Source organism: Vombatus ursinus, unplaced genomic scaffold (genome assembly GCF_900497805.2).
Source record: "Vombatus ursinus unplaced genomic scaffold, bare-nosed wombat genome assembly UNPS02014909.1, whole genome shotgun sequence".
Taxonomy (NCBI): domain Eukaryota; kingdom Metazoa; phylum Chordata; class Mammalia; order Diprotodontia; family Vombatidae; genus Vombatus; species Vombatus ursinus.
In genome coordinates this window covers 17978966-18006622 of record NW_020954687.1, presented here as the reverse complement: position 1 = coordinate 18006622, position 27657 = coordinate 17978966, and the positions used below count along the sequence as shown (strand labels likewise).

The window sequence follows — 27657 nt, the reverse complement described above, 5'->3', positions numbered from 1 at the left end:
TCTATATATAAACTATTGATAGAGGCAGAGCACTATAGAAATTGGCCATTATGAAAGCCAAAAATGCTAAAATTTTGGTAGTATTGACATAAGAATGCTGTGTATATCTTTTAACTTGATTTCTGTATTGATTAGTTTTGCTGAACATTTTCCTCTCTACTTTCTTACGTATGCTTTGATTTAATGGATAATTCTTTGGATGGGGAAGTGAGTATTATAATGGAAAATAAAAGTAGTTTAAAAAACAAAAGATATCAATGTATCAAGACAAGATATAAGGCTAAAGATATAATTTTTTTTGATAATTGTGAGCAGTGTGCTATGAAATGTTTTCCTTATTCTATAAGAATGAGACTTAAAAGAAGTGTGTAGCCAAAAGTAGACTAGATTACAAAGTACTGTTGGCATTTTGTATCATTATTCTTTTTAGCAAATTGTTTGTTGATTGGAGGAGCATTTATTTTCTCAGCATTAAAAAACTTTAAGCCTAATAATGACCAAATGCTATTAGTTTCCTGCCAGGGAAGGTAAATAATTGAAAATAGAGACTGAATTAAAAGGTAAATTAACAAAATGGTCAGAGATAGAGTCTTTTAACTTTAGGCTTTATCCTTTCTCTATCAAGGACATGTATTTCAAAATGAAACTCTTATTTAGTCATTATCTCTATGACTGATTTACTTTTTATTTAATGAAAATGGTCAATTATTACAGCCATCAAGTAAAAGTTGTCTGACTTGGCCAGCTTCCAAAGCTTTTTGAAAGTATATAAGTGGAGAGTTGTACGCCAGGTGAGGATGGTCCAGGGCTCAGAAATTACTTCTTCTATGTAGGCCTACCTCTAAGACAATTCCTGCCTTTGATGTGAATCAGGCATACCAAAACAATAATATTCCAAAACAAATTTCCCGGCAATCTCCAAAGCATCCTTCCTGTACTTAGGCTGTATTTAATCATCTCCAACTACCATATCTCAAAACTCCTTTCCCTGGAACCCTGGGCTTTTACAGGTGATGTTTTTCTTCTTATCTTTCTTGGAACAAGTTCATCATGTCATCTCTTTGCCAACCTCAAAACAAACCACAAACCCTCTTTCCCTTTTCCAACTATATTTCCTTGGTTTGCATTATCTTTCCCTATTAGAAAGTAAGGTCTTTTAAGAGATGACTATTATTTTTTGTATCTGTAACCTCCACACTCAATATGATGCTTGATAGATACTCAGTGCTTAATAAATTATTTCATTAATTGATTTTCCCATGGAATACCTTCTAGTCATTACCATCCTCTTTGATTTACAAAGCTACATGGTCTTATCTTCATAATAGGACATCATATAAGGCTTTTCAGATTTATCTTATATATAATATTTAGGTAGTCAAGGTAGTAATTTTCAATGTTGTTGGAAGTTTATCTTTATATAGAAAGAGAATACTGAATTGCATGAAGCATCCTGTGAATAAAACTCCTTTCTTTGTCCACGATGATAAGTGATCACAGGAAAGAAGATGCTATTTTAGATATAATACATGTTAGAAATGATGATATTTTGGATATTTATTATGCTTTTTCTAGAGAACTAAAAGAGTTTTGCACATCATCTTATTTATCCTCAATTCATTTCATGTAGGATGAGTGATTTGGGTATTAGTGAATTCTCAACCTATTTGAATATAATTATATCTCTCTGCATCAGATACTCATGTATCTAATTGCAACTCAGTACTTGATTGAGCAGTGTCTTTGGCATTATAGATGTGTTATTTGAATAAAAAAATAGGTCCTCATTTTGTTTCAAGATGTTAGACTAGAAGCCAGATTAGACTTCACATATACCAGATAATAATTAGCTGTTTACCAGATTTGTTACAAAAAATCAGTAAAATATACAATGCTCATAGAACAAATACACAAATGTGGAAGTTGCAATGAAGAGGTTGAAATAGTTAATAATTATCCCTACATTATAAAGGAGTGAATCATGACACAGAAAGGCAAAATAAGTTGTTTTAGTTAATACAGCATGAGCTTAATGAAGCTAGGATTTGAATTCAAATTAAAAAAAAATAGAGCCTGTTCTTCTGACTCCAAGTCCAGTGCTTATTCTATTATTCCATGCCACCTTGGAATACAGAGAAAATTGGATATACACACTAACACTAGTGATCTGATACTCAGTGAAGAAATCATGAGTAAATAAGAAGATTGATTCATATACCCCATAGCATCATCATCATCATCATCATCATCATCATCATCATCATCATCATCATCACATCATCATCATCATCACCATCACTATTTATTGAGAACAGCTAGATGGCACAGTGTATAGAATACTAGGACTGCAGTCATATAGACCTGAATTCAGATCCAGCCTCAGTCACTTAACCTCTGTTTGCCTTATCTGTAAAGTAGGGATTATAACAACACCTACCTCCCAGGTTATTTGTTGTAAGGATCAAATGAGATAATAATTATAAAGTACTTAGTACAATGCCTAGTATAGAAGTTCCTAAACTTACTTGGCCTACCACCTCCTTTTAAAAAAAATTACTAAACTCCCCCCTGGAAATTTACTTTCTTTAACCTTTTAATATATGTATTTTTAATTTGCATCATTTTAAAAAAATAAAAAAAATTTAAATGACATCTTAAATTTAATAATTTATTGTAAGTTTGTGGTTTTTTTTCCCGCATTGAAATTTTGATGATGCAATATTGAGTAATGTAATGGTATACTATCGTATTGTAAACAAGTCATTACATGCATATCTTCCTGTCTATGGATGCTGGACTTTCCAACATGCTCGCCTGTCAACACTTGTATGTTAAGACCCATCGGTGGACATGACCACTGATTGGTTATAACTTGCAATTTGTGTTTTTACTTGGAAAATAATGTAATCACTATGACTTTAACTCTGTTACACAACAGGTGAAACGTGTAAATGATTTTTCAAAATTTTCTTATCTTCTTTCCTTATGCTTCCATTGCCTCCTTATTTTTATTCAATGCCCCCAATTACTTCCGAGGCTCAACTGCTCCGCCCAGCCACCATTGTTTCAGAGTCTCCCAGGGGACGGTATTGCCCACTTTGGGAACCTACGTAGCAAATACTATATAAATGTTAAGTATTATTATTAACAATAATTATTTAGTATTTTCAGTTTTGTAAGACATTTTCATGAACTTTATCTCAGATGAATCTCAGAATAAACTTGTGAGCAGGTGTTATTTCTATTTGTATAAATGAGCAAGCTGAGATTCAGAGAATTTCAATTATTTGTCCAGTCACATGACTACTCAGTAGAAAAGGCATGAGTGACTCATGATGCTTGGAAGTAAGTACTTAATGTTCAAAAGTGAATGCATAAATAAATTAATTCCTCAGCTGTCTTGTCACCCTGGAAGATTTCTCCACACCTGAGGCTTTCTCATTCTGAAAAATTGTTCTGTTTCTAAGACTCCATCTTCCTATTGATGAGTTCTTGCTGGAATGTTCATTTTGAAGAAATTCTTAGGCTAGCCACCTTTCATTCCTCTACCCTCTGACTACCTAGGTTTCTGCTACTTCTCACTATACACTCCCTACCCAACTTTTCAAGCACCGTTTTATACATTGTCATCCCTCATTACAATGGTTTCTTGGGACCAGAGACTGTATTTCTTTTATTCTTATTTGTGTTTCAAGCACTTAGCATAGTGTCTGGCATATAGTAAACATTTAACAAAAAGATGACTAGAATGACTTGAATTGATCGAATGGGTGCTTGAATGAATGAATCATCATCTTTCAGTTAGTAAAAACTTGATCTTCTGACTCCCAGGCCTACCGTCTTTTTAAACTGAGTAACATGCAATTATGTCATGCCATGAAGGACAGAGATAATGCATCTCTTGTTCCAAAACTTTCCACAGAGCTGAAAATAACAACTACCTTTCATTCTCAGTAGTATCCATAACAATTTTTGACTGATATTATCTTTTGAGAGAGAAGTAGTTTCAGAAGATAAAAAACTGCTTCATAGAACCTACATTTAAGTGTTCATGGCAACATAAAACAGGCCCTTGCTATAAATATCTAGTGAATAGGGTAAAATTACTGTTTGAGTGAATAAGAAGAATTGTGTTTTATAGACTGGCAAAGTTTTATTATACTGTATAATTATTTTCTTTGTTTGGTCCCTGCTTAGCATTTATAGCAAATATAGCTTTCACAGTCCAACTTGAGTGCCCCATGGTGACTACAGGCTTTTTTCCAGCAAGTTTATGAACCTTAAGCTTATTAAGTTTCATTGTTGAGAGTGCAATTTCCTTACATTTAAGATGTCCTATCACTTTAAGATGGGTGGCTTTTTTTTTCAGTGTTTTCAAGTGCTTAATGGCTTTTTGACCAATATAACAGAAAGCAGAGAGGTGACTATCTTTTACTTGATTAATATAATGAGCCAATGGGAAAAATTTAATAAAAAATATAGAATCACAAATATCTGTTTCATTTGGAAGCACATAAATTTGGACCTGGAAGGGACATGAGCTATCGCCTTGCTCATCCTTGACATTTGACAGATGAAGAAAATAAGTTTTGAGAAGTTCCAATTATCATGAAACTGTATAACTCTTGGCAGAACAGAGATTAGAATCCAGGTTTCTGGAATTCTAGGCCAGGGTTCTTTCCACTATATTGCCTTTACTCTGGATCATTGGCATAGCTTATGACTAACATTTAGCAAACTAGAAACTATTAGGTACCTATTATGTGCCAGGAAGTGTAATAAGCACTAGGGATACTTTTTGTTGTTTAGTTGTTTCAGACTTGTCCAACTTTTTGTGACTTCGTTTGGGGTTTTCTTGGTAAAGATATTAAAGTGGTTTTCCATTTCCTTCTCCAGCTCATTTTACAGATGAGAAAATTGAGGCAAATAGGTTAAGTGACTTGCCCAGGGTCACATGGCTAGTAAATATTTAAGGCCACATCTGAACTCATCTTCCTGACTCCAGGCCCAGAGCTCCATCCACTGCACCAAAAGACAGTCCTGGCTCTCAAGGAGCTTACAATCCATTGAGGGAGAAAACATGCAAACTATACAAAACAAGATACAGAAATAGGATAAATGGAGGGTAGTTCAAAGGAAAGACACTAAGATGAAAGAAAATTGGTAAAGCCTGCTTGTAGAAGTGGGATTTTAACTGAAAACTTGAAGGAAGCCAGGGAAGGTAGGAAGCAGAAATGTGGAGGGAGAGAATTACAGTTCATCGCTTTGCTTAAGGCAATGGAGTGTTATATATGAGGAAGATCAAAGAGGCTGGTCTTACTGGAACACAGAGCAAGTGGAAGGGAGTGGGATTTAAAAAGATTGGAAAGGTACTAATGACTGGTTATGAAAGAATGTAAAAGCCAAACAAGATTTCATATTTGACTCTGGAGGTAATAGCGATAATCTGTAGATTTTTAAATGGAGGTGAATATGGTAACCCCTACATTTTAAGATTAATTTGACTGAGGGTGGATTGATGAGGCACAGAGATTAACCAGCAGTAGTCTGGATGTCAAATGATAAGGGCTTGCACCAGGGTTGGCAGTATCAAAGGAGAGATGGGGGCCATATGTAAGAGAAGTTATGAAAGTAGAAACAGCTGATTGGGTATTGGGGGTGAGAGAGTAAGAAGATGAAGATGATACTTAATGTGTCTGGGAAGTTAGAAATAGGGGAAAGTTTTGTGGGAAGATAATGAGTTGAATTTTGTTATGTTGTATTTTAAGATGTCTACAGCCGGTTTCTTAAACTGTGCATCTTGACTCCCATGTAGGGTTGTGACCCACAGTTTAAGAAGTGTTGAAGGGGTCATGAGTGGAAAAAGTTTAAGAAGCCTTGGTCTACAGAACATGCAATTTAGGATGTCAAAAAGGTCACTGGAGGAGCAGTTAGGTGGTGCAGTGGATAGACCACTGGCCCTGGATTCAGGAGGACCTGAGTTCAAAACTGGCCTCAGACATATAACACTTACTAGCTGTGTGACCCTGGGCAAGTCATTTAACCCCATTGCCTAGGCAAAAAAAAAAAAGGTCACTGGAGATGTGAGACAGTAAATCAGGATAGACATTACAACTAAACAAGTGGATCCTCATGAGTGTCATCTGCATGGAGATGACTGTGGGGAACTTATGATGGGAAATACAGTTATCTCTTCTACATCCAAAGGTTAGGGATATGGTACCCCCCTACCTCCCCACTCCACCTCCCATCTGGAAAATCCCTGGAAAATTTTTTGGCCCTCCCTTTGTACCAGAGGAGAAGTTTGAATTATTATTGTATTAAAAGTTAAAACATGTTGGTTTTATATAATACAATATGTATATTTTACGCATTTCTGAGTTTCTAAACTTTGTTTCTACGTCATCTGCTGGCTTCTGCAAAACTCTCAAAAATTCCAATTCAATTTCTTATACCTCAAAACAAACAAACAAACAAAACTCTGAAGAAAAGAGAATATCAAGAAGAGAATAATTAACAGGGTCAGAGGCTATAAAGAGGTCAAAGAAGATGAGGATTAAGAAAAAGCATTAGTTTTGGAAATTACAAGATAATCAGTAACTTTGGAAAGAGCAGTTTGAGTTGAATGCTAATTGGAAACCATAGTTCAAAGAGTTAAAAAGAGAAAGAAAGACAAAGAAGGGTATAGCCTTCTTGTAGAATTTAGCCAAAAGTCAGGAGAGATATAGCACAATCACTAGCTGTGATAAAAAAGTGAGGGTGTTTGGTTTTTTTTTTTGTTTGTTTGTTTGTTTGTTTTGTTGGGGGGGTGGTTTTTTTTGAGGATAGGAAAGAACATGGGCATGTTTCTAAGCAGTAAACAAAAAAAAAAAAACAGAAGCTAAGGAGCACTTGAAGATTAGTGAGAGAGTAGGATGATAGATGGAGAATCTGCTGGAGACGACAGGATAGAAGGGGATCCCTGGTCCATGTAGACACTTTTACCGTGGCAAGGAGAAAGGTCATCTCTTCATGTTAAAAGAAGGGTGAAAGAAGAAATAGAGGCAGAAGACCTCTAATGATATGAGATGAGGGGAGAAGATGAAACTCTGAATAGTCTCAATTTTTTCAGTGTTACCTGAGAGTGTGGGAGGAGGGAGAGCTATGAGAGTTTTGAGAAAGGATAAAAATGTTGGAAAAGGGAAATGTGGTGAGTGAGATAGTGAATCAATTTGGGAAGTGTCTTGCAGTATAGAGAGGGCACAGTTCTGAAAAATAAATTTGTGGTGGACTGAGCACTATTTTGTGATTTTCTCCAGCTTTGTTCAATAAGAGGTAAGTAGGCACAAAGCCAGCTAATGGGAATTATCCAGAGTTGGGGTTTAGGAAGGGCAAGATATCAATAGGATCAAGGAACAAGAGACTAAAGAGAACAGGATATTACATATTTTAACTGATTCACCAAGGGATCAAGAGGGGGATGGGAAGAGTGCAACCCAGTGCAAGGTTGATGACCTAGGGAAAAATGAAGGATGGGCAAATTAGAGGTCATGGTGAGAACAAATAGTATTTGGAATTGCAAGGCAGAGGGAGAAGTAGAATGTCAACAGAATATGATCAGATAAAGGAATTTCAGAATTCATGAGCATTCATATACAACGTTTGTGGGTGATATCAAGATCAAGGATTTGATCATCATGTTTATGGATATGGGAAGAATGGAGGAGTAGGTAATGGGAAATGATTAATTTGAGAAATTGTGAGGTTAGTTTATTTGAAGGAGAATTGATATATATGATGAAGTCCTGTAGTCTGAAGGTAAATGAGGAGAAAAAGACTGTAACTCTGGCATTGAATTCATTGAGGAAGAAAGGAGTGTGCAGGAGGCCCATAGACTATAATTTCCAGAATCTTTATTGGATAATAAATATAGACTGAGTAAAACTTAAGGAGAATGATGGTGAGGCATCACTAGAGGCAGAACCTTGAAGTGGCAATAGGAAGCAAGGAGTGATTAGAGGTATGAGTAAAAATATAATCAGTGTTGGAAAAGGTACCAAACCAAGTCTCAATGGGTGCAAGAAGATGGAGGAAGCAAGCAAGGAAAAAAAATAAAGGGAAATATAGTTTGTTATTTATGGAGCAGGCATTCCAGAGAGCACCGTGGAAGGGTTGGGTAGCATTAAAGTAGGAAATTGTGTTCAGAGAGATGAGAAAAAAGGAATGGTTAATTGAGATGAAAAATGGTGTTTGAAGAGTGGCAAGTGAAGGTTCGGAATCATTTGGATAGGGTGTCATGGAATAGATACATGTTAATAATTTAAGAATGAGTTCAAGTAGGTTATCATTCTTTACACAGCTGTTAAGCCTTGGGTGGAATTATCCTAGGATGCAACTGTGTGTGACTAGAAAGTGGTATGGGGGGAAGGCTAGCAAGCCTAATAGAGCTGTAGATGTCCTGAGAGCATAATGGAAATGGGCAAGCAAGGCACGACTTGTAGAACTATTGGTGGGTGGAAGGGTTCCTGTTAAAGAGTGACGAAATGGCAAAGGTCAAATAAATGTTGTAGGTATTGTCATTTCATTAAAAAGATGACGGTGTTTTTGTTTTGTTTCGTTTTACTGTTTGTTTGTTTTTCAATGCTTGGCTATTTCGTATATGGTCCTGGTGACCCAAATTCTGTTGATGAGTTTGTCTAAACTTAGGCCAGGTATCAGACAATCCAAACCAGTGCCACTCCATTCAGTTTAATCCATTTGGACAAGCATTTATGAAGTACAATCTACCTGCAAGACACAATGCTGGGCACTGCTGGTATAAAAAAGAAAATGTAAACTATCCTGATTCAGGCCATGTCTCCCTGCTTTCCTTTTGCATCTTTACCCAGTGGCCCCTCTTCAATCTACCACTGCTTTCACCTTTATGGACTCTTTCTCTGATTGGTGAATTCATGCCCCAAAACTCCATTTGAGGAAGCATCTGTCAGCCATCCTTACTCCAATCATGGTCCAGCCCATAACTCCTTAGATTAATTGTTACCTTCCTCCTCTCTTCTCTTTCTTACTCCTCTCAGTTTAAATTTTATTTGTTGTCTTCCCCCATTTGAATGTAAGTCCCTTGAGCATAGGGAATGTCCTATACTTTGCTTGCATTTGTTTTTCCAGTGCTTAGCAAATTCTAGCATAACAAATGCTCTATAGTTTTTTTTTTCTTTTCTTGCTAAAGTTACTGGAGTAGTTTGCCATTTCCTTCGCTCATTTTAGAGGTGAGAAACTAAGGCAAAGGAGGTTAAATGACTTGCCCAGGATCACACTGATAGTAAGTGTCTAAGGCTAAATTTGAACTCAGGAAGACAAGTTTTCCTGACTCCAGGCCCAGCTCTCTATTCCCTATGCCTCCTAGCTGCCCATAGATTAGGAATAAATATTTTAAAAAATCAGTTATAGATTCCTAAACTCTCTTTTAAAAAATTCAAGCATTCTAGCTCCCTTTTAAGAAATGAGCAGTTAGAGATAGATTTTATTCATCGTAATATAGTAAATCATCATTTTAAAATGGTTTCTCTGGGGTTTAAATCACCAAAAGATCAAGCATTTCAAGCGTTTTAGTCATCGGCATTTTAGATCTTGAATAAGGCAGACAAAGCACTAGCAATGTTCTTCAGGTATATTATAGGTGCTGTTGATGAGGTAATATGCATAGGAGGTGAACACATGTGGTGTTTTAACTGCAAGAGAGCCAAACAAGTAATCACCATAAGGCTTCTAGATTAGATCAAAGCATACAAAACAGCATTTAGAAATGCAGCTTCAAGCTCTTGCCAAACAGGAAAATTGGGAATGATTCAAATAATATGAAGTGCAATGAAGAGTGCAACTAATTGAAATAATATATACTGAGGGCCATGGTCCTGTGTAATTCGGTAAGTCAATGTGATAAGTGTAGATTTTGAAACAGTTCAGGCTTTTGGGACGTCTATAGATTATTGGATACTACCATATTCCTCAGTGATTAGGGACGTGGAGAACATTTGTACTTGTGCGAAATTGAGAAAATCTGAGAGTACTGTTATTGCTACTTTTGGCCTCCTGCTCAGGAATGACAGTTGACCACCAAAGAGTATCAGCTACCCTTTTTTGCAAGTAGTACGAAAGAGAAATAGGAACAGTAGATTCTCTTGTGAGACATGGACCTATTTCCAATTCATTTCTAGATAATAGCATTTATCTTATAACCTCCAACATTGGAACAGGTTAAGTTCCAAAATTCCATTTTAAAGTCAATGGTTTGAAACTTGAAACACATTTTCCCACAGAAATAATATGTGACAGATGATGCTTAGGTACCCTGTTTGACCTGCAAAAGTGTATTTAATCCAAATGGAACAAATTACTATGAAACTGTACCATATTTATGTATGTTTACATGGGGAATATATACATACATACATACATATAATCTATCTATCTACATTTATTTAGCATTCTAACACTTGGATTATCAGAAACACATCATCTCTCCCAGAATTGAACAATGACACTAGGTTCTCTTCCAAGGACAAGGCTCTAGTGTTTCCCAAAGCTTGAGATAGGACCCACAAGCAGAGATGGGATAGGATGGGATAGGGACTCATGAAGAGCAGAGACAATTTGTGCCTTCAGGATAAATTTTATGTAAGAAAATAAGAGCATATTACACAGTCTTTGAACTCCATTAGTTCTTCAGATAATTGTCACATGTAAAATCTTGAAGATGAACCATATGAAAAGACTAAGTAAATTCCAAGAAAGGCTATGTTGACATTTTCTTATTGAAAAAAGGATAAGCCTGCTTCTGTACCATCCCCACATTTAGAAACAAAGTGCTGTACCCTGGCAAATGTCTTCAATGCTGTTCAGCTTTATCATTGCAAATCCTTTGGCAGGTTTTTGCTTGCCATCATGAGAAGCAATTTAAAGGATCTGAAAGGAATGTTTTCATTGAACTCTAAAGCAATTTTAGAGTGTGTGTGTCTGTGTGTGTGAGAGAGAGACCTCAATGACAAATCCTGGAAAGGTGAGAACAATTTAGGGAAAGTCAAAGCCCAGAAAGAAATTCACACTGATTATACTCATATAACTGAGCCAATGTGCAAAATCATGTAATTTGTAGGCTTTTTGAATTCATAGAAATCCCTCTGAAAGAGGCCAAATGAGCAAGGTTAAAACACACACACACACACACACACACACACACACAATAGCAAGCTAGTTTAGTTATATAAAATGTGTCTTTAATCCTCTAGATTTATATATGGTGGTAAACAATCTCCTACCTAAACTTTTACTTCCTTTTACAAAAGAACCTGAGGGGTATCCCCACAGAATGTAAGCTTCTTGAGGTTATGGGACCATTCATTTTTGGTTTTGGGTCCCCAGAGACTAGCAAAATTCCACACACATAATTGGTATTTAATAAGTGTCTACATGTTGCTGATGAGGAAATTAAGTCAGAGATGAAATGACTTACTCGAGCAAGGTCACATGCTTCTAGCTTCATTTGGCACTTATCTTAATAGATGATTAACGTTATACTAATTCCTGATTAATAATTAGGCCTGATCAAAACTTTATTGATTTCCACATAGGACTCCCTGATCCTTGTCAAGATTCCTTTCCGATACCCAACTCCATATATATCCCTAATCTTTGTTCCTGCTTAAGTTTCTGATCCTTACTGTGATTTTTCTGGACACCTCTTTTTTTCTGATGATGGTTACCCATTGACTTTTGTCCTTGCATTGTGGCTTTTTAAATTCTGGATCCCTTTTCTGTCCCAGATTCCTAAAATGCACATTCCAAATGTTTCCTCTGCTCTACCTTCAAATAGCAGGTTTTTCAGGTAAAATCATGCTTGAATCTGAAATCCAGAGGTGCAAGATGTAGTCTAAAGTTTACAAAGAATAGCAAAGAAGGCACTTGAAGCAATGTCTTCTTACCCCCAGTCCATAGCCCTAGCCTTCATATTTTCTTTTTTAGCATGGTCTTTTGCCTGAAAGAAAGAAAATAAAGCATAAAGATACCTTGGGAAAACACCTTTTGCTCCATAATCAGCCTTTTGGTGTTTGGTTTTTTGTTGTTTTTCTTTGGGTTTTTTTTTTTTTAGTCAACTGTTAGCCTAGATTATTGGTACTTTCATTCATTTGTAATAATTCCCCAGATTTTTGTCCATTGCCTATTTCTAATGACCATTACCTTTGAAATCTATGATACTTGTGAGTTTCTGTATTTCTCATTCTTGATATAGCTTTAAATAAGATTCCTGATTGGTTTCATGTCTAGAGAATATTTTGCAGTGAGAGTACAGATAAATGAATTAATGAGAAAGATATATTTCTCTGCTTTCTTTAAAATGTTCCCCCCCAACACACACACACAACTCCATTCTTCCTGGTACCTTCTTTCCTTTTTGATGGTAAGTTATTCAAATTTCTTTTTTTTTTTTACTATAAATCTTTTGTCCTCTGTGCTGTCTTTCCTACTGTCTACTTTTTATTCTTCTAATCAAATATCGCTTTTTCATCTTTCCCCCATGACACTTTAGGCTCCAGCAAAACATTCTACATTTCTGATTCAAATAGAAAGATTTCTCTGAAAAAAAAAATATACTTTTAGGTATGATAGATAAAATATGGGATGCAAACTTGCCTACATCACAACTTGTATTTCTTGACAAATCATTTGACATGTAAGTAATTCAAAGTTAATTTCATCATTTTTATTTAGCATAGAGAAATTTAAAGAAGAGATTGTTTAAGGACAATGAAAATGTAAAAAGAATGATAAGAAATTTATTGAATTTTGATAAAGAAGAATTATTTGATAACCAACTGCTACTTAAAAGTTACTTTGGATGTTGGGAATAAAATTGATGCTAATGATTACAACTTGTCTTGCTGTTATAAAATATTAAATTGAAACATGACAGAAGAATTGCCTCCATAGTCTCTACACAAACAGTATGATCCTTTGGGACAACTCCCTTGCCATGGAATAAAGAATGACAAAGGGGGCAAGAGAAAATATTATGTCTTCTACTATCAACCATGTGAATAGATTGTCAGCATGTGATCATTTCTGAATATTTAATATACATATTTAGTAATTTAGAAAAATAATGTATTAAGTGCCTACAATTTAGCAGGTGCTCTGCTAGGTTTTGGTAATATAAAGCCCCAAAGCACTGGAGAAGGTTTTTATTCTGTTGGAGGAAAAGTGCATGTGAATGTATGTATACACACAGACTTATGTAGCTACATAGATACATATATGTATATGTATATATGCACACCTATGCCCCTTTCCTCCAGTAGAATATAAACTCTCTCCAGTTCTATATGCATGTAGATGTGTGTACACATTACACATATATGCACATATGTGTATAGGCACACATATATATTTACACAAATATCATAGGTGTATACATACACAAACAAATGCTTTCCTTCTTTTTTCTTTTTCTTTCATCCATCTATCTATCTATCTATCTAACTATCATCTATCTAATTACCAGTGATTTCACATTTTATTAGTATGGGGAATTCTCAGGTGAGTAAACTCTCTTTACCAATGCATATTATCACCTTTTATGTAATTTACTATCTTAAAGTATTACTCATAGCACTGAAAGGTTAAATTACTTGTCTGGGAGGACAGAGCTAGAATATGTCTGAGTTGGAGCTTGAATTAGCTTCTTCCTGTGAGGCCTTCTCTCTATCTTCAGTGTCATACTGCTTTACCATCATGATCATGCACTTGCTCATGCTCATGCTCATCATCATCATCATCCTCATCATCATCATGTGTGTATACACACAAAAATAATTTTGGCAGAGTACTAACTAGAGTGGATCGGGCAAAATATGATAAACCAAGTGTTTGCTATGATTGAGATATTGTGACAAAACTCTATTAGTCCTTGCCCTGCTTCATGTTGTACTCCAAGGCCAAAGTTTCCTATTATTCCAATAACTTTTGATTTTCTACTTTAGCATTCCAATCCCCTATGATGAATATGAGGGGTTTTTTTGTTATTTCTGGAAGATTTTGTAGGTCTTCATAGAATGACAACTGTGGCATCAGTGGTTGGAACATTGACTTATATTACTGTGATGTTGAATGGTTTGCCTTGTATTCAAATAGATATTGTTCTGTCATTTTTGAGATTATACCCCAGTACTACTTTTCTTACCCTTTTATTACCTATGAGGGCAACTCCATTTCTTCTGAGGGATTCTTGCTAATAGTAGTATATGTAATGTTTACACAAATTAAATTTGCTATTCCCATCCATTTAAAGTCACTGACACCCAAAATGTTGATGTTTAATCTTTCCATCTCCTGTTTGACAACATGCACCTTATTTTGGTTCATAGAGCTTACATTCTAGGTTCCTATGCAATATTGTTCTTTACCGCATTAGATTTTCATTTTGTCACCAGATGTATCTGTAGCTGAGTTTCCTTTTGGTTTTGGCTCAGTCACTTCATTAGCAGTGGAGTTACTTGTAGTAGGTTTTCACTTTTCCCCAGTAGCATATTGTATAATTTTGGACCTGAGGGGCTTAATTTCGAGGTCATCTATTTTATCATTTTAATATTATCCTTTTTCTTTTTTTGCGAAGTACTGGAGTAGTCTGCAATTTCTTTCTCTAGTGGATCACCTTTTGTCAGAACTCTCCACTATGACTTATCCATCTTGAGTAACACTGTATGAAATAGCTCATAGTTTCATTGAGTTATGCAAGCTGTTCTGCCAGGAGAAGACAGTGATCCAGAAGGGGAAATCTCAAATGTAATTTCCATAAATATAGCAACTATTGTTCTCATAAAATCATGCATCCTTAGGAAAAGTGTATGATTCCAAAAATTGTTCTTTTAAAAAGGAGGAATATATTAAGCTATCACATTGTTTTATCACTTCAATACTTTAAAATTGGCATTTGTCTATAGTTACAATTAAATGTAGACCTACAAAATAAATAATGTGTTAATAACCAATGATCAACTAAATATGGTCTCATTGGACATAGTTCATTTGATGTCTCCATATGGAAGAAGTAAGAAAATGTTTTTAAAAAGGTAGTTATAAAATGTCATTACTTTAACAACAAGATTATGAGATCCTTTTTTAAAGACTCTAGAGTTCAATACAAATGTGCTGATGAATTTGTATATCTGACAAAATATTGATTTGTTTTGTGGCCCATAATTAGCTCTTTTCAAGTAAAAATCTCTAAGGAGCTCTTCTCCAGTCTCTTTAGCTTGTTTTATATTCTTCTAAACCTGTTGCTGTTGAATCTCTTGACCTAAAGGTTACTTAATGTTCCAATTTTGTCTAAACTAATATAGCCTAATTGGACTTACCTAAAAGATTTCAACAATCCAGTTTTGGGCCATTTGTTATGACACCTCTGGAAGCAGAAATCTCCAATATTTTCAGATCTGCTTTTAGAGGAAGAAGATGAATAGGAATGGTTAAATGGTGGTTTAGTGGCTAAGGATGCTAGATTCAATGTCAAAAGGACTGAGGTTCAAATTTTGCTTCAAATACTACTTATTAGTTTTGTGACCCTGAATAAATCATTTAACAATGTCAGGTTCATTTTCCTCATCTATAAAATGGTGATAATAATAACCTGCCTCACTGAGTTATTGTGAGAAACAAATAAGATAACCTATATTGTTTTACAAACTTTTAAAGTGCTATATAAAGGCTAACTATTATTCTTATTATTTTCTTCTTTTAGAAAATTCTTTGTTATGAAGGGAGAGTGATTCATTGACAGAGCAGGTGGAAATATGGTGGCTGGGGGGATTTTGGGCAGTGTAATTACAATAGTATTCTATTTTAAATATTTGCCCATAGTGGGTAGGTATGAATGATTTGCAATATTCTGCTTTAGAATCAGCAAGAGGTCACAAATCCACTGAATTGCCAAGGCAGGAACTATTTTTATAGTTAAAATTAATATGAAGTTATTACTGAACATAGTATATAAAATTATAATAACCCTTACTATAACAATAACAGCTTATGCTTATATAGTCCTTTGTATTTTACAAAGTGCTTTTTTCAGATCAACTCTAGAAACTTGTCTGGTCAGACTTTATCCTAGCATTTACAATTTATTTGGTAGTACAGAATTTGCTGACAGCATTACAAATATAAGACAAAATGCTAGGTTCAGTGGAAAAGTCAAGAAAGCTAAATATTGTGTTTTATTGGGTCTAGTTATAGAAATGCGTTCTACTTTTGTTTTGCCAGATCCTTAAACTCTGTTTCTATGCATGAAATAAAGTTAGTGTCTCCATCTGCAAATAGTTTGTGAATACCAAGTAGTCACACAAATTTAAAAAAAAACTTGGAGTTAAGCTGACTTTCTGTTTATATCTCTTAGCAATACATTATTTCAATTTTTGGGACAATGACATGACTAAAATTCATTAAGAAAATTAAGGTCACTAAACATACCCTGTTTGGTTCTGGGGATGCTTGAATTTTGTACTGAGAATTTTTTATGAATTTTGAGTTGCATACAAGGTCATTTTATTTAAAGAAAAGTGTAGATTATATTAGAATGAAAGCCAATTTCTATTATCCTTTAACATTTATCATTTTCTTATTTTGATTCAAATTTCAGGTTTGAGATTAACAAAACCGAAAATATTAAGTCAAGTAAGAAATGAAAACTAAAAAACAAAGACCTCATTTTCTCTGCAGCCTTTTCCTCCTAGCTTTGTCAATCTTCCTTTATCTCTTGAAGTACTTAAGAACAGAAAGTGTGGCCCTGAGGTAACAGGTTAACATCCAAAAGCTCCAGAAAAAATCAAGTAGGGGATTTAGTACTAAAGGAAGTATTTGGAGAAAATCCTATCAGTAGATTCAAGTTGGATTTCTATGGATATTAAATTATAAGTTTTTTATTGCTGTTTTTAAGTCCTCATATCTTGAGGTGGAAAGATAGAGAAAACAATGTATAGGCATGAGGAGAATCAAATTTGCAGCCCTATTTTCTTTTTGAAAATTTTCTACTTTTTAGAAAGCATAAATAACTATTGGAACTGAGAAGTACCTCTAGGTCATACTCTTTAATAAGGACATTGTCAAGCTAGAGTAAATGCATCCTGAGGGAGACAAATCATAGAACCACAGAATTTCAGAATTAGTAGGGACAATCTAGTATAAACCATACCCTAAGATTGATTCCCATGAAGACATACTCAACAAAGTCAGTATGGTACAGTAGAAGGGATCTAGGATAGGGGTGTGGATTTGCTCTGTGAAGTTTGGATTCAGTCAAAGGGCCACACTTGAGGGCCTAGAGGGCCATACGTGGCCTTGTGTTTGCAGGTTCCCACCCATGATCTAGGGCTTGGAGGAAGAGAACCTTCAGTCAGGTCTTGCCTCTGTCATTTATTTTCTGAGTGACTGTGGACAAATCTTTTAATCTCTCTGGGTTTCATTTTCCTCATCTGTATGTAAAATGACTTCTCTGGGTATGCCCAGATCTCCTAAGATGAAGGAACACTCCTTGCCCCTTACCTACTAGGAAGCCTCTTTTGATTGCTTGCAGGCTGAGTCTTTAAAACTAGCCAGACTGAGAGAGTCTCTTTCTTGTGTACTCTTTCCTGTTTTGTCCAGAGGGTGAAGTTCCCACACAGATCACCCACAGCATGGATGCCAGGAACTGAACCAGAATGGGGGGGGGGGGGGGGGAAATATGTTTATCCTGCTGGCCCTAAGAAACAGTTCTTGTGCGTTTCTGTTCTGTTTCATTTGTTCTCTCCATTTCTGCTGTCAGTGATCAGGGGGAACCCCACCGGATCTACCTGACTAAAGCCATACCAATTTAGGAATCAAGATTTTAGACAGCATGTTACAGCCATACAGCTTGGCAAAGAAACCCTGAAAAATAAGGGTTCCTGGGGGTTGGGGTTGGGGAGAGTGGGTAATTGGAACTTAGAACTTTGCACTATGGGAACTGAGATAAAATGTCTGTATATTTGTAATGAACCTTTGAAATAAATATACCTGTGAAAAGCTAATCTGACTGTCAGTGGCTATTGAATTGGGGTACATGGGATCAGCCCTCCAAGTACACCAGGACCCTCATAAGGGTATCAGAGAAACTTGGGGAAAGAGAGGTGAAATTTAACTTACCTGACCTTCAGAAAGAAGAGGCCAGGATAGTCTGTGTTATATCTGATTCAATAGGCAAATTGCACAGATAAATACAAAAAATTTGACTTTATGTTCTAAAGATACCTTAAGTCTGATTTCTATAGTACATCCAATTTAAAATAGATAAGAATAGGCACCTCAATACTACATTGCCTGTCTATCTCTCGGTTTCCCTATCTCTATTTCTATCTCTACCCCTATCTTTCTCTCCCACATTTTTCCCCCCTTCCTGACAACCTCTTCACCTCTGCTGACAAGACATTTTATCTCCCTGACTCTTAATGTTCACTGGCTGTCTTCCATGCCTGAAATTCACTACTTTCTCCTCCCTGCCTCCTGGTCTCCGGGTTTCTGTTGGTTTCTTCAAATCTCAGTTAAAATTCCACATTCTGCATGATTTTCCAATCACCCTTAATAGTAGTGCCTTCCCCTAAGATTATCTCCAAATTACCCTGTATATATCTTATTTGTACATAATTGTTTGCATAAGGTCAAGGATTTACATTTACACAGGACAAGGATTATTTTTGTCTTCCTTTGTGTGCCCAGCATTTAACATTGTGCCTGGCATGTAAGAGGTGGTAAATAAATGCTTGTTAACTTGAATTGACCCTGGGGAAACTTCCATTCTGAGCCCCCATCCTTCAGATCAATGGATTCTATTCCTGGACCACTATTTTAATAAAGCCCCAGCCAAACTTCACTTTACTTTCTCCTCTCTAGCTACTTCCCTTACAACCCCCTGGATAGCTGTTTTACTGCCCTTCCAATATCCTTTCCTCCTTCCTCCCTCTGTCACACACCTTCAATTTGAGAACCATCATCAAATGACCAAATAAACTCTACCCTAGCTCCAGAATTAAGTGTGTTAATCTATTCAAGAAGGTCCCGCTTACTATACCTGTAACTTTCTAGACCAAAGAGGACTTTCCTGGCCACCACTTCTGTATCTGTTTTGTGATTTAGGAATATGCTAAAACCATTAGAAAGGATATGGATATCTCACTGTTAAATTTTCACTGTGAGCATTTACCCCTCAGAAATCTGTAAACTGGACAAATCAGAGCTTGATTTATGGATTGTTGATTGTGTAGCCTTATGAAAGTGATTCAAAAATGCTAATACAGACAAAACTTAAAAGTATGATCTGTATATGTTTTTTGTTTGTCTGTTTGTTTGCTTTTTTTTGGGGGGGGAGATGTTTGTTAAACATTTATCAGCATACCACAGTTATCTCCTCCATTAGAAGGTAAAGTTTTGGTACAGGACAAAATAATTTTGTATTTGAATTCTTACACTTAACACTTTGTTTGGAACGTTGTTGTTTCTCCATTTTTCAGTCTTATCTGACTCTTTATAATCCCATTTGGGGTTTTCTAGGCAGAGATACTGGAATAGTAGGCCATTTCCTTCTCTGGCATATTTTACAAATGGAGAAACCAAGACAAACAAGGTTAAGTGACTTGTCCAGGGTCACATAGCTAGTAAGTATCTGAGGCCAAATTTGAACTCAGGAAGAGGAGTCCTCCTGACTCCAGGCCAAGCACTATCCACTGTGCCACATTAGAACACAGGAAATGTTTAATAAATCTTTTTCATAGGAATCACTTAATAGATGCTTTTGCTTTCATTTGTATATTTGTATGTATGTGTGTGTATATAGATATATAAATCTAAAAGGAATGAAAAAAATAGTGATTACAAAAAGATTCTTAAATATACTGGACATTTTCAAAGTGACAGGAACCATTTGGGACCTATCTATTATCAGTCAAGAGCAGACATCTATTTTAAATGCTAATGATATAACTGATATTTGGAAAAATTTAATTCTGAAAGTTAAGGAAAATACATATCTCTTTCTGAAAGTGAGATCCCTTAATGCTTAACAACACTAGGCCCATTTATGTTTTTAAGCATCATTTAAAAATAACTACATGCCACATTATTTCAAATAGCCATTTTGATCACAGTATGGCTATTTTTTTTAATCCAATTTACATCAGCATGGCTCTCACTGACATTTTAAACTGTCAGTTTTTAGAGAATGCACATTTCTTACAGAGTGTTAATTTCCTCTGGAAATGGTGAATAGAGTATCATTATTAGACAATTCTGATGTGTGAAAATAAGTTCAGATAAATTTAGAAATACCGCATCAACCAGATTTCAAGAGATTTTAACCAGAGCATGACAAAAATGTTAGGAGATAGTCATAAGATACAACTTATAGGCAACAAAAGTCATGTTCTTTACAGAATTATAGAACGTTGAACTACAAAGAGACCTTGGAGATAAAATGGGGAAATTATTAATACATTTCATTCTGAAATGTGACAGTTGGAAATTCTTTATGTTAAAGCAAATATCTACCTCTCTATAACAGTCACCTATTATTTTTAGTTCTCTCTCTGTAGCCATAGAAAGTAAGTGCACTTCCTCTTCTAGAAGATACTTATTTTTTAAAAAGTATTAACAGGTCCAAATTGCCTTGACAACTTTTTGTGATCATATGATCAGTCATCCCATACTTACCTGTCCTTGAGTCTTTTCTCCATAACAACTCCTTCTAGGAGTGAGGGAGTTGTCTAACTCAGGTCTACACAATATTGATGGGTACCATAAAACAATTAATATTCCTTAATTGTAGGGGTGAGGGGTGTCAAATGGATATGTTAGCCCACTTTCTTTAAAATAACCAATCATGTTGTTTCATCCCCACTATGCTGTCCACCCTGTAGCTGATTGTATTGTTTTCCCCACCTACTCAATCTTTTACTACCCAAACTATATTTAGACTGGGGTCCCTTACATTGGGGTCTTTGGTCATTGAGAGAGGCCATTGACCCAATTTATTTACTGATAGGCTGATAAATTGATCATGCTCAGATCATTATTTACCTTAATTTTCAAATGTAACATGATTCATTGTAAAAAACGAGAGGGTCAAAGAACAAATTATAAGAATATTGATAATTATGCAAAAGAAAATAATAATGATGACATGTCATACAAAAGTTTTTAAGATAAAACTAAAGCAATTCTTAGAGGAAAAATTATATCTCTAGATCACATATTAAAATTAGAAAAAGAAACAATTAATGAACATACTATTCATGCAAAATAGAAAGACAATAAACAAATACAAAATAAGTACAAAAGCAGAGATATTAAAAATTCAATTAGAAATAGAAAAAAGTAGAAAAGAAAAATAATTATATTAAATGGCATACAAAACTGGAAGTTTGTTCTTTGAAAATACTAACAATATTGCTAAACTTTTATTTCACCTGATTAAAATGAATAAAGCAGAAAATGAAATCAACAAGATAGCAAAGGAACTAGGTAAAATCACAACACCACGAGAAGAAATAAAAATAATATCATAATCTACTATGCACAGTTATATGCAAACAAATCTGAGAAAACAAAATAACTAGTGTTTTGCTATGTAAAAAGTAAAATACCTAAGCCAACAGAAGATCAAAAAGGTATCATAAAGAATCCATTCTCATAAAAAACAAAACAAAACAAAACAGAATTAGCTATACTGGAACTACCAAAGGGAGCAACAACAAAAAACATCAATAAAAACAACAACACAATATTGCTCCTGGTCCTGATGGATACATATGAAAATTCTATTAAACTTTAAAAGAATAATTAATCACAACCCTAGACAATTTACTTCCTCAAATTAAGAAAATACTCTATCAGAATCTTTTTATAAGATAAACTATTATCTAAACCAGCGAAAGAAAAAGCAAAAAAAAAAAAAAGAAGAGTAGCAACCAATATCATTAACATTGATTCAAAATGTGGAAATAAAAACCTCCCAAACATACTGCAACAGCTGATCCAAGAAATCTTTCATTACAACCAAATTGAATTTATGCCAGGGATTCAGGGATACGTATATATGTATGTATGTATGTATGTATGCATGTATGTATATATACACACATGCATAAATATATACATAGAGAGAGCAATCATAACTAATTATGTAAAAAAATCAAAACTACATAATTGTTTTGCTATAGAATTTTTTAACAAAATCAAATAAATATTTATGTTAAAAATAATATACCTCCATGAAGCATAAGTATTTAGAAATATTTTTTAAATTAAAGACTATATTTAAAATAAAAAAGCAGATTAAGCCTTATATGCAATGGAAATATACTAGACACATTCCCAATAAATATAGGAGTAAAACTAGGATGTATATTCTTACCAGATGATATACAAGCAATGGCAAAAAGACAGGAGAAAGACATTTAATATTTAAGATGGGCAAAAAGGAGATAATGCTATCTGTGTTAGCTATAGCATGATGTTTTATTTATAATATTCTAGGGAATTAGTAAAAAGGTTAAATGAGACCACTAATAGTTTCAGTAAAGTTAGATGACACAAAATAAACCCACAAAAAATCAACAAAGTTTCCATATATATACACACACACACACACACACACAAATACACACACACACACACACATATATATATATGTGTATATATATATATATATATATGTATATCCAAGAGCCAATAATTGAAAGGGAAATTCTATTCAAAATAAATACAAATTACATAAAATCCTTGGGAGTGTCATTATTGTGTAAATTCAGTTACAAAGTATCTCTTAAGCTTTGTTAACCAGCAGAGATAAATAAAATCTATCATCTTAATCATATTCTTCATAAATTTTACAAAGTCATTGTTGAAAGTGTAGGGAAAATAATAAAATTGAATAAAAAAAACACAAATTGATCACAGGATTTTAATAGTTTTATTAGTCTATTCTTTGCCTGTCCTAATAGAGGGAATGAAGTAGGGTTGGGAGTGAGCAGGGAGTAGGAGAAGTAATATGATTAGGATAGGGATTTTTTTTTCACTTCCATGATTTTTATAAAAAGGGATAATAAGAGAGAGACTTGTAAATATTTCAACCTTTTCCAGCCAAGGGAAAATGTTTCTTTATTAGTTCAACTTCATTTAGACAGAAGAGTATAATTTCTGTAAGGGCCAGGACAAAGATTATTTTTAGTTTTTTCCTTTCTTCATATACTCACCTTCTAAAAAAATCTCAAGACAGAATAGGTGCTTAATAAATATTGGTTGGATTGAATCATGATAAACAAACAAACCACGAAGGAAGGAAGGAAGGAAGGAAGGAAGGGAAAAAAAAGAGTTCCTTAAACAAATAAAGAGTAACATAAATAGCAGGAAGAATATTCAGTGCTGTTTGCTCAGCCAGGTCAGGATAACAAAAATGACACTACTAAAGTTAATTTACATTTTAAAGCTGTATCATTCAAATTAAAAAGAGATATTATATAAAACTTGATAAAATGACAAGATTATTTTGTTGAAAAAAGTTCTATGATATCAAGAGAAATAATGACAAAAATAATGACAAAAAAGTAGGAATGAAGAGAATAGAATGAGACCTTGAACTACATTATAAAACAGTAGTCATAAAAATCACTTGATATCAGTTAAAAAATAAAGTAAATCAGTGGAACAAGACTAGAAAAAGGAGAATCAAAAACAATGGAATCCAATAACTTAGTGTTGATAAACGCTAAAACTTAAATTGATGAGAAACAAACTATTTGATTTAGAAAAAATATCTACTGGAAAAACTGGAAAACAATTTGATAGAAATTAGGATTAGACAAATATTTTATACAACAATCCACAATAAATTCTAAATAAATATATGACCTGAATATGAAAGATCTTACCATAAAAACAAATTAGAAGAGAAGTAAATTATATACCTTGCAAAGGTATAGGAAGTAGACGTGTTCTTATTCACAGAAGAAACAAAAGTAATTGCAGAAGATAAAATAAATACTTGCAATTGAAAAGCTTCTCCACAAACAAAATTAATGAATTCAGAATAAGTAGAGAAGTGGGTCAATTGGAAAAAAATAAATTTTGAATCAAATTTCTATTATAAGAGTTTTCTCCTTACTCAAATTGTGGAAGCATTACTAATTTACATAATACATATCCATATAACCAAAAGTCATTCCCTAATATGTCAGATCAATGGATATATACTTTAACTGTTAATACAATGATTATATTAACTATTCATTTGATGTTATATTAATTAATATGATAGAAAGCTCCACATCATTAATATTAAGTTCATGCAAGTCAATACCCTGAGGTTTCACTTCCTATATAGAGAAAGATCGCAAGAATGTGGACACATTGCTGCATTATTAGTAGAACCATGAATCAGTAAAATATTTTGAAAGTAATTTTGAAGTAGGGAAATAAATTGACTGGAACATGTATATCCTTTGACCCAGACTTTTCCCTGCTGGGCATATATGCCAAGGAGGTCTTTAATAAAAAAGAAAGTTCCCATATACAACAAAATATTTATAGTAGCATTTATTTGTGGTAGTAAAGAATTGAAAAGGAAATAGATACCCAATAATTGAGGAACAGCTAAATACATTGTGACACATGAATGTAGTTGAATGTAAACTGTGCTGTAATAAATAACAAACACAACTATAAAGAAGCTTGGAAGACTTAGATGAATTGATGCAAAGTTAAATAAGAAGAGCCAAGAAAATAATATACACAATAATTAAAGCAACATAAAAGAAAAGAATTGAAAGTGAATGCTGTAAAATTGTAATGAACAAACATGGACCCAAAGAAAGATACACAAACAATAGCACCCCTATCTTATGAACTGTACGACCGAGAGAAATCAGAGCACAGCACCCGATTGACATGAATTGTGAACGCGTTTATTTGAGCCGGCCGGCGACGGACCCCAGGCGTGCATCCCAGGGGCCGCGCCGGCGAGGGTTTTATCTGAAATATTTATACTGTCCGGTTACAAAACAGGGTCCGGTGGGGTGCCGGGAAGAGAACAGGGTCCGGTGGGGTGCCGGGAAGACAGATCAGGTTATTTACAGAACAGGATGTTGCACCCCACCCTTGAAGATCTCACCCAGGATGTTGCAACAGCCGTTAGGGGAAGCTGAGCCAGAGGCCCCGGGGCGTGGTGCCCCTGGGTCCCTAACGGAGGGTCTATCACATTCCCCCCTTTTCAAGAGCAAGTTATACAGAGGACTCAACAGAGTCCAGGGGCGCTGACTCATCCGAATCCAGGGGTGTATAGGATTTGCGTAGGACAAACAGTTTCAGAGACTGTATACGCTGCTGGATGTAGCGGGAGAGACAATTCATGATGCAAGGGGCGACCAATAATCCTAGGAGGAGAAGAACCAAGGGGCCCATTATAGCAGAAAGTAGAGTGGTGAGCCAGGGGGACCAGTTATACAAGTTCTGGTACCAGGAGGAGCCGCGGGCTCGGGCTCGGTCCCTATCATCTAACCGCTGCCTTAATGCCTGCAGGGATTCCCGGATGACACCTGAACGATTGGTATAGAAACAACAGGTCTCTCCCAGGGCCATACACAGCCCCCCCTGTTTCAGGAATAACAGGTCAAGGGCGCGGCGGTTCTGAAGCACCACCTCCGCTAGGGAATCCAGGGAAGTCTCCAGGTGGGAGACTAGTCCCTCCAGAGCTCGTAGGTCCTTATCCACCTGGGTACTGAGGGCCGCATAATCTGCCTTTCCCTGCACTAGGGCGGTTGTTCCCACGGCTGCAGACCCGGCCACCCCGAGCCCCACCAGCAAGGGCACTAAGATAGGGGCTGCCCTTCTGGAGCGGGGTAGGCCAAAGTGTTCGGTGGCCCCCTCCTCGGAATACACATACACCTGTGGGAACACCCTAACTATCACACAGATCTCAGTGGGGCTGAGGAAGTGGCGATCTTGTATACAGGTGGTGAGGCCCAGAGTGCAGGCGAACCAAGTCTCGGGTGGGGTGGTTATCAGGAAGCCGGGCCTATTGGACGAGGGTGTGACTAAGATAACAGAAGTGCAGGTTGAATTAAATGGGGAAGCTCTCAACGGGTAGTCAGGTCCAAGCAAGCACGTCCCTGTGTCCTGGACGTCATCCAACGTCAATTTAGGCCCATTTGGGTTACAGCGGGCGGGGATTGCTGTGGAGGAGGGGTTCTGCATGGACAAGTTCCCCAGAAATGAACTGTTTAACTCCAAAGCGATCCCCACAAAGTATGGGGGAGCCGGGTTTAGGCACAGCCAGCAGGCGGTAGTGACATTGGGGTCGGAGGAATTCAAGAATGCATGGACCGCAGTAAGGGTGTCAAGTATGGAGGCCCCAGGGGCACCGGGTGTTTCTAGAGTCGCCAATCCTGGTGTAGCCGAGGGCTCAGCAGACGGAATCAGGTCTATCTTGGCCCGTGGGTTGAGGACAGGGTTGGGGCCTATGGGAAGGGGCTGAACGGGTAAGGCGACCTTTTGTATTGTGAAAAGGACACCGTTGTCCCATCCAGTCATATACGACCTCAACCCCCATGAATGCCCAAGATTCCATGAGTCATCCGTGTACTGTTTGACCGTTAAGATCATGGGGTTGCATTTTCCAGGCCAGCAGGAATACGGGAGAGGTGACTGTCTTTCCAAAGTGATGAGCGGGTCTTTTCCACCCCCAGGAATCCAGTCTGCCACTGTCTCACACCCCCACTCTGCGCAGTGGAAACTGCCGCCTCCATGGCAAGAGGGGCTTCCGGTGGCAGGACAGGCATAGAACTGGATGCCCCTGATATTATATTCACCTTGTCCTGCTCCATGTTGGGTGGCTGGTATGGGAATAGTAGGGCAGTGCCCGCCCCCTCCCGTCACAGGGTCCTGCAGGTGCCTATCTCTATTCCATCCCAATCCTAAGAGGGCACAGAGGTCAAACCTGAAGGTAGGTGGGCCATAGCAAGTTAAGGTCTGTATGATGGTGCCATCATTGGTGCGGGATAGAATCCACCTATGTGGGGTGGGGCGGTAGGGGTTACAGACTGCGGGATATTCCTTATAAGCAAACAGGAGAAGCGAAAGAATCAAGTTTTGGAGAGCCGGAGCCTTAGATCCGACACCGCCTCTGCTTTCCATTTCGCGGGCTCAGGCGCCGGAGTCTTCTTGACGTGTGACCGATGTATCCAAGCCTTTCGACCCGCGACTTTCACGGCCGATGGGTTGCAGAGGATCACTTGGTAGGGCCCAGTCCACCGCGGTTCCAGAGCCGATCCGGCAGGCAGTTTGCGGGTGAGGACCCAATCTCCAGGTGTCAAGGCCCCCGAGGTAGCGGCAGGATCCGAACTTCTCCCTGCAGCCTTTAGGACCGATCGTACCGCGTCTTGGACCTCCCAGAGTGCCTGAAAGGACTTAAGAAGAGTGGGGTTAGTAAAATCTGGGGCTGGGGTTGCCCCCGTTACCTTTGGTAGGACAGGTGGGGGCGCCCCATAAAGAATCTCATACGGGGAGAGAGAGAGAGTGGAAGAGTTAGGAGTACACCTAGCCCGAAGGAGAGCGAAAGGGAGGAGGCTAACCCAG

General features: G+C 36.4%; 1 protein-coding gene across 1 annotated transcript in view; it reads right to left on the bottom strand.

Annotated features, from left to right (window-relative positions):
• The window catches only part of LOC114029082 (pyruvate dehydrogenase E1 component subunit alpha, mitochondrial-like), a 39701-nt gene extending 13088 nt beyond the window's left edge, over positions 1-26613 (bottom strand). Inside the window, exons 1-2 of the mRNA XM_027843420.1 lie at positions 26407-26613; positions 25834-25968 (exon numbers count right to left, since the gene is read on the bottom strand). Of these exons, the coding sequence (XP_027699221.1) occupies positions 25834-25968; positions 26407-26613 (342 nt within the window). The remainder of the gene's footprint in view (positions 1-25833; positions 25969-26406) is intronic.
• Between the last annotated feature and the right edge of the window lie 1044 nt (positions 26614-27657).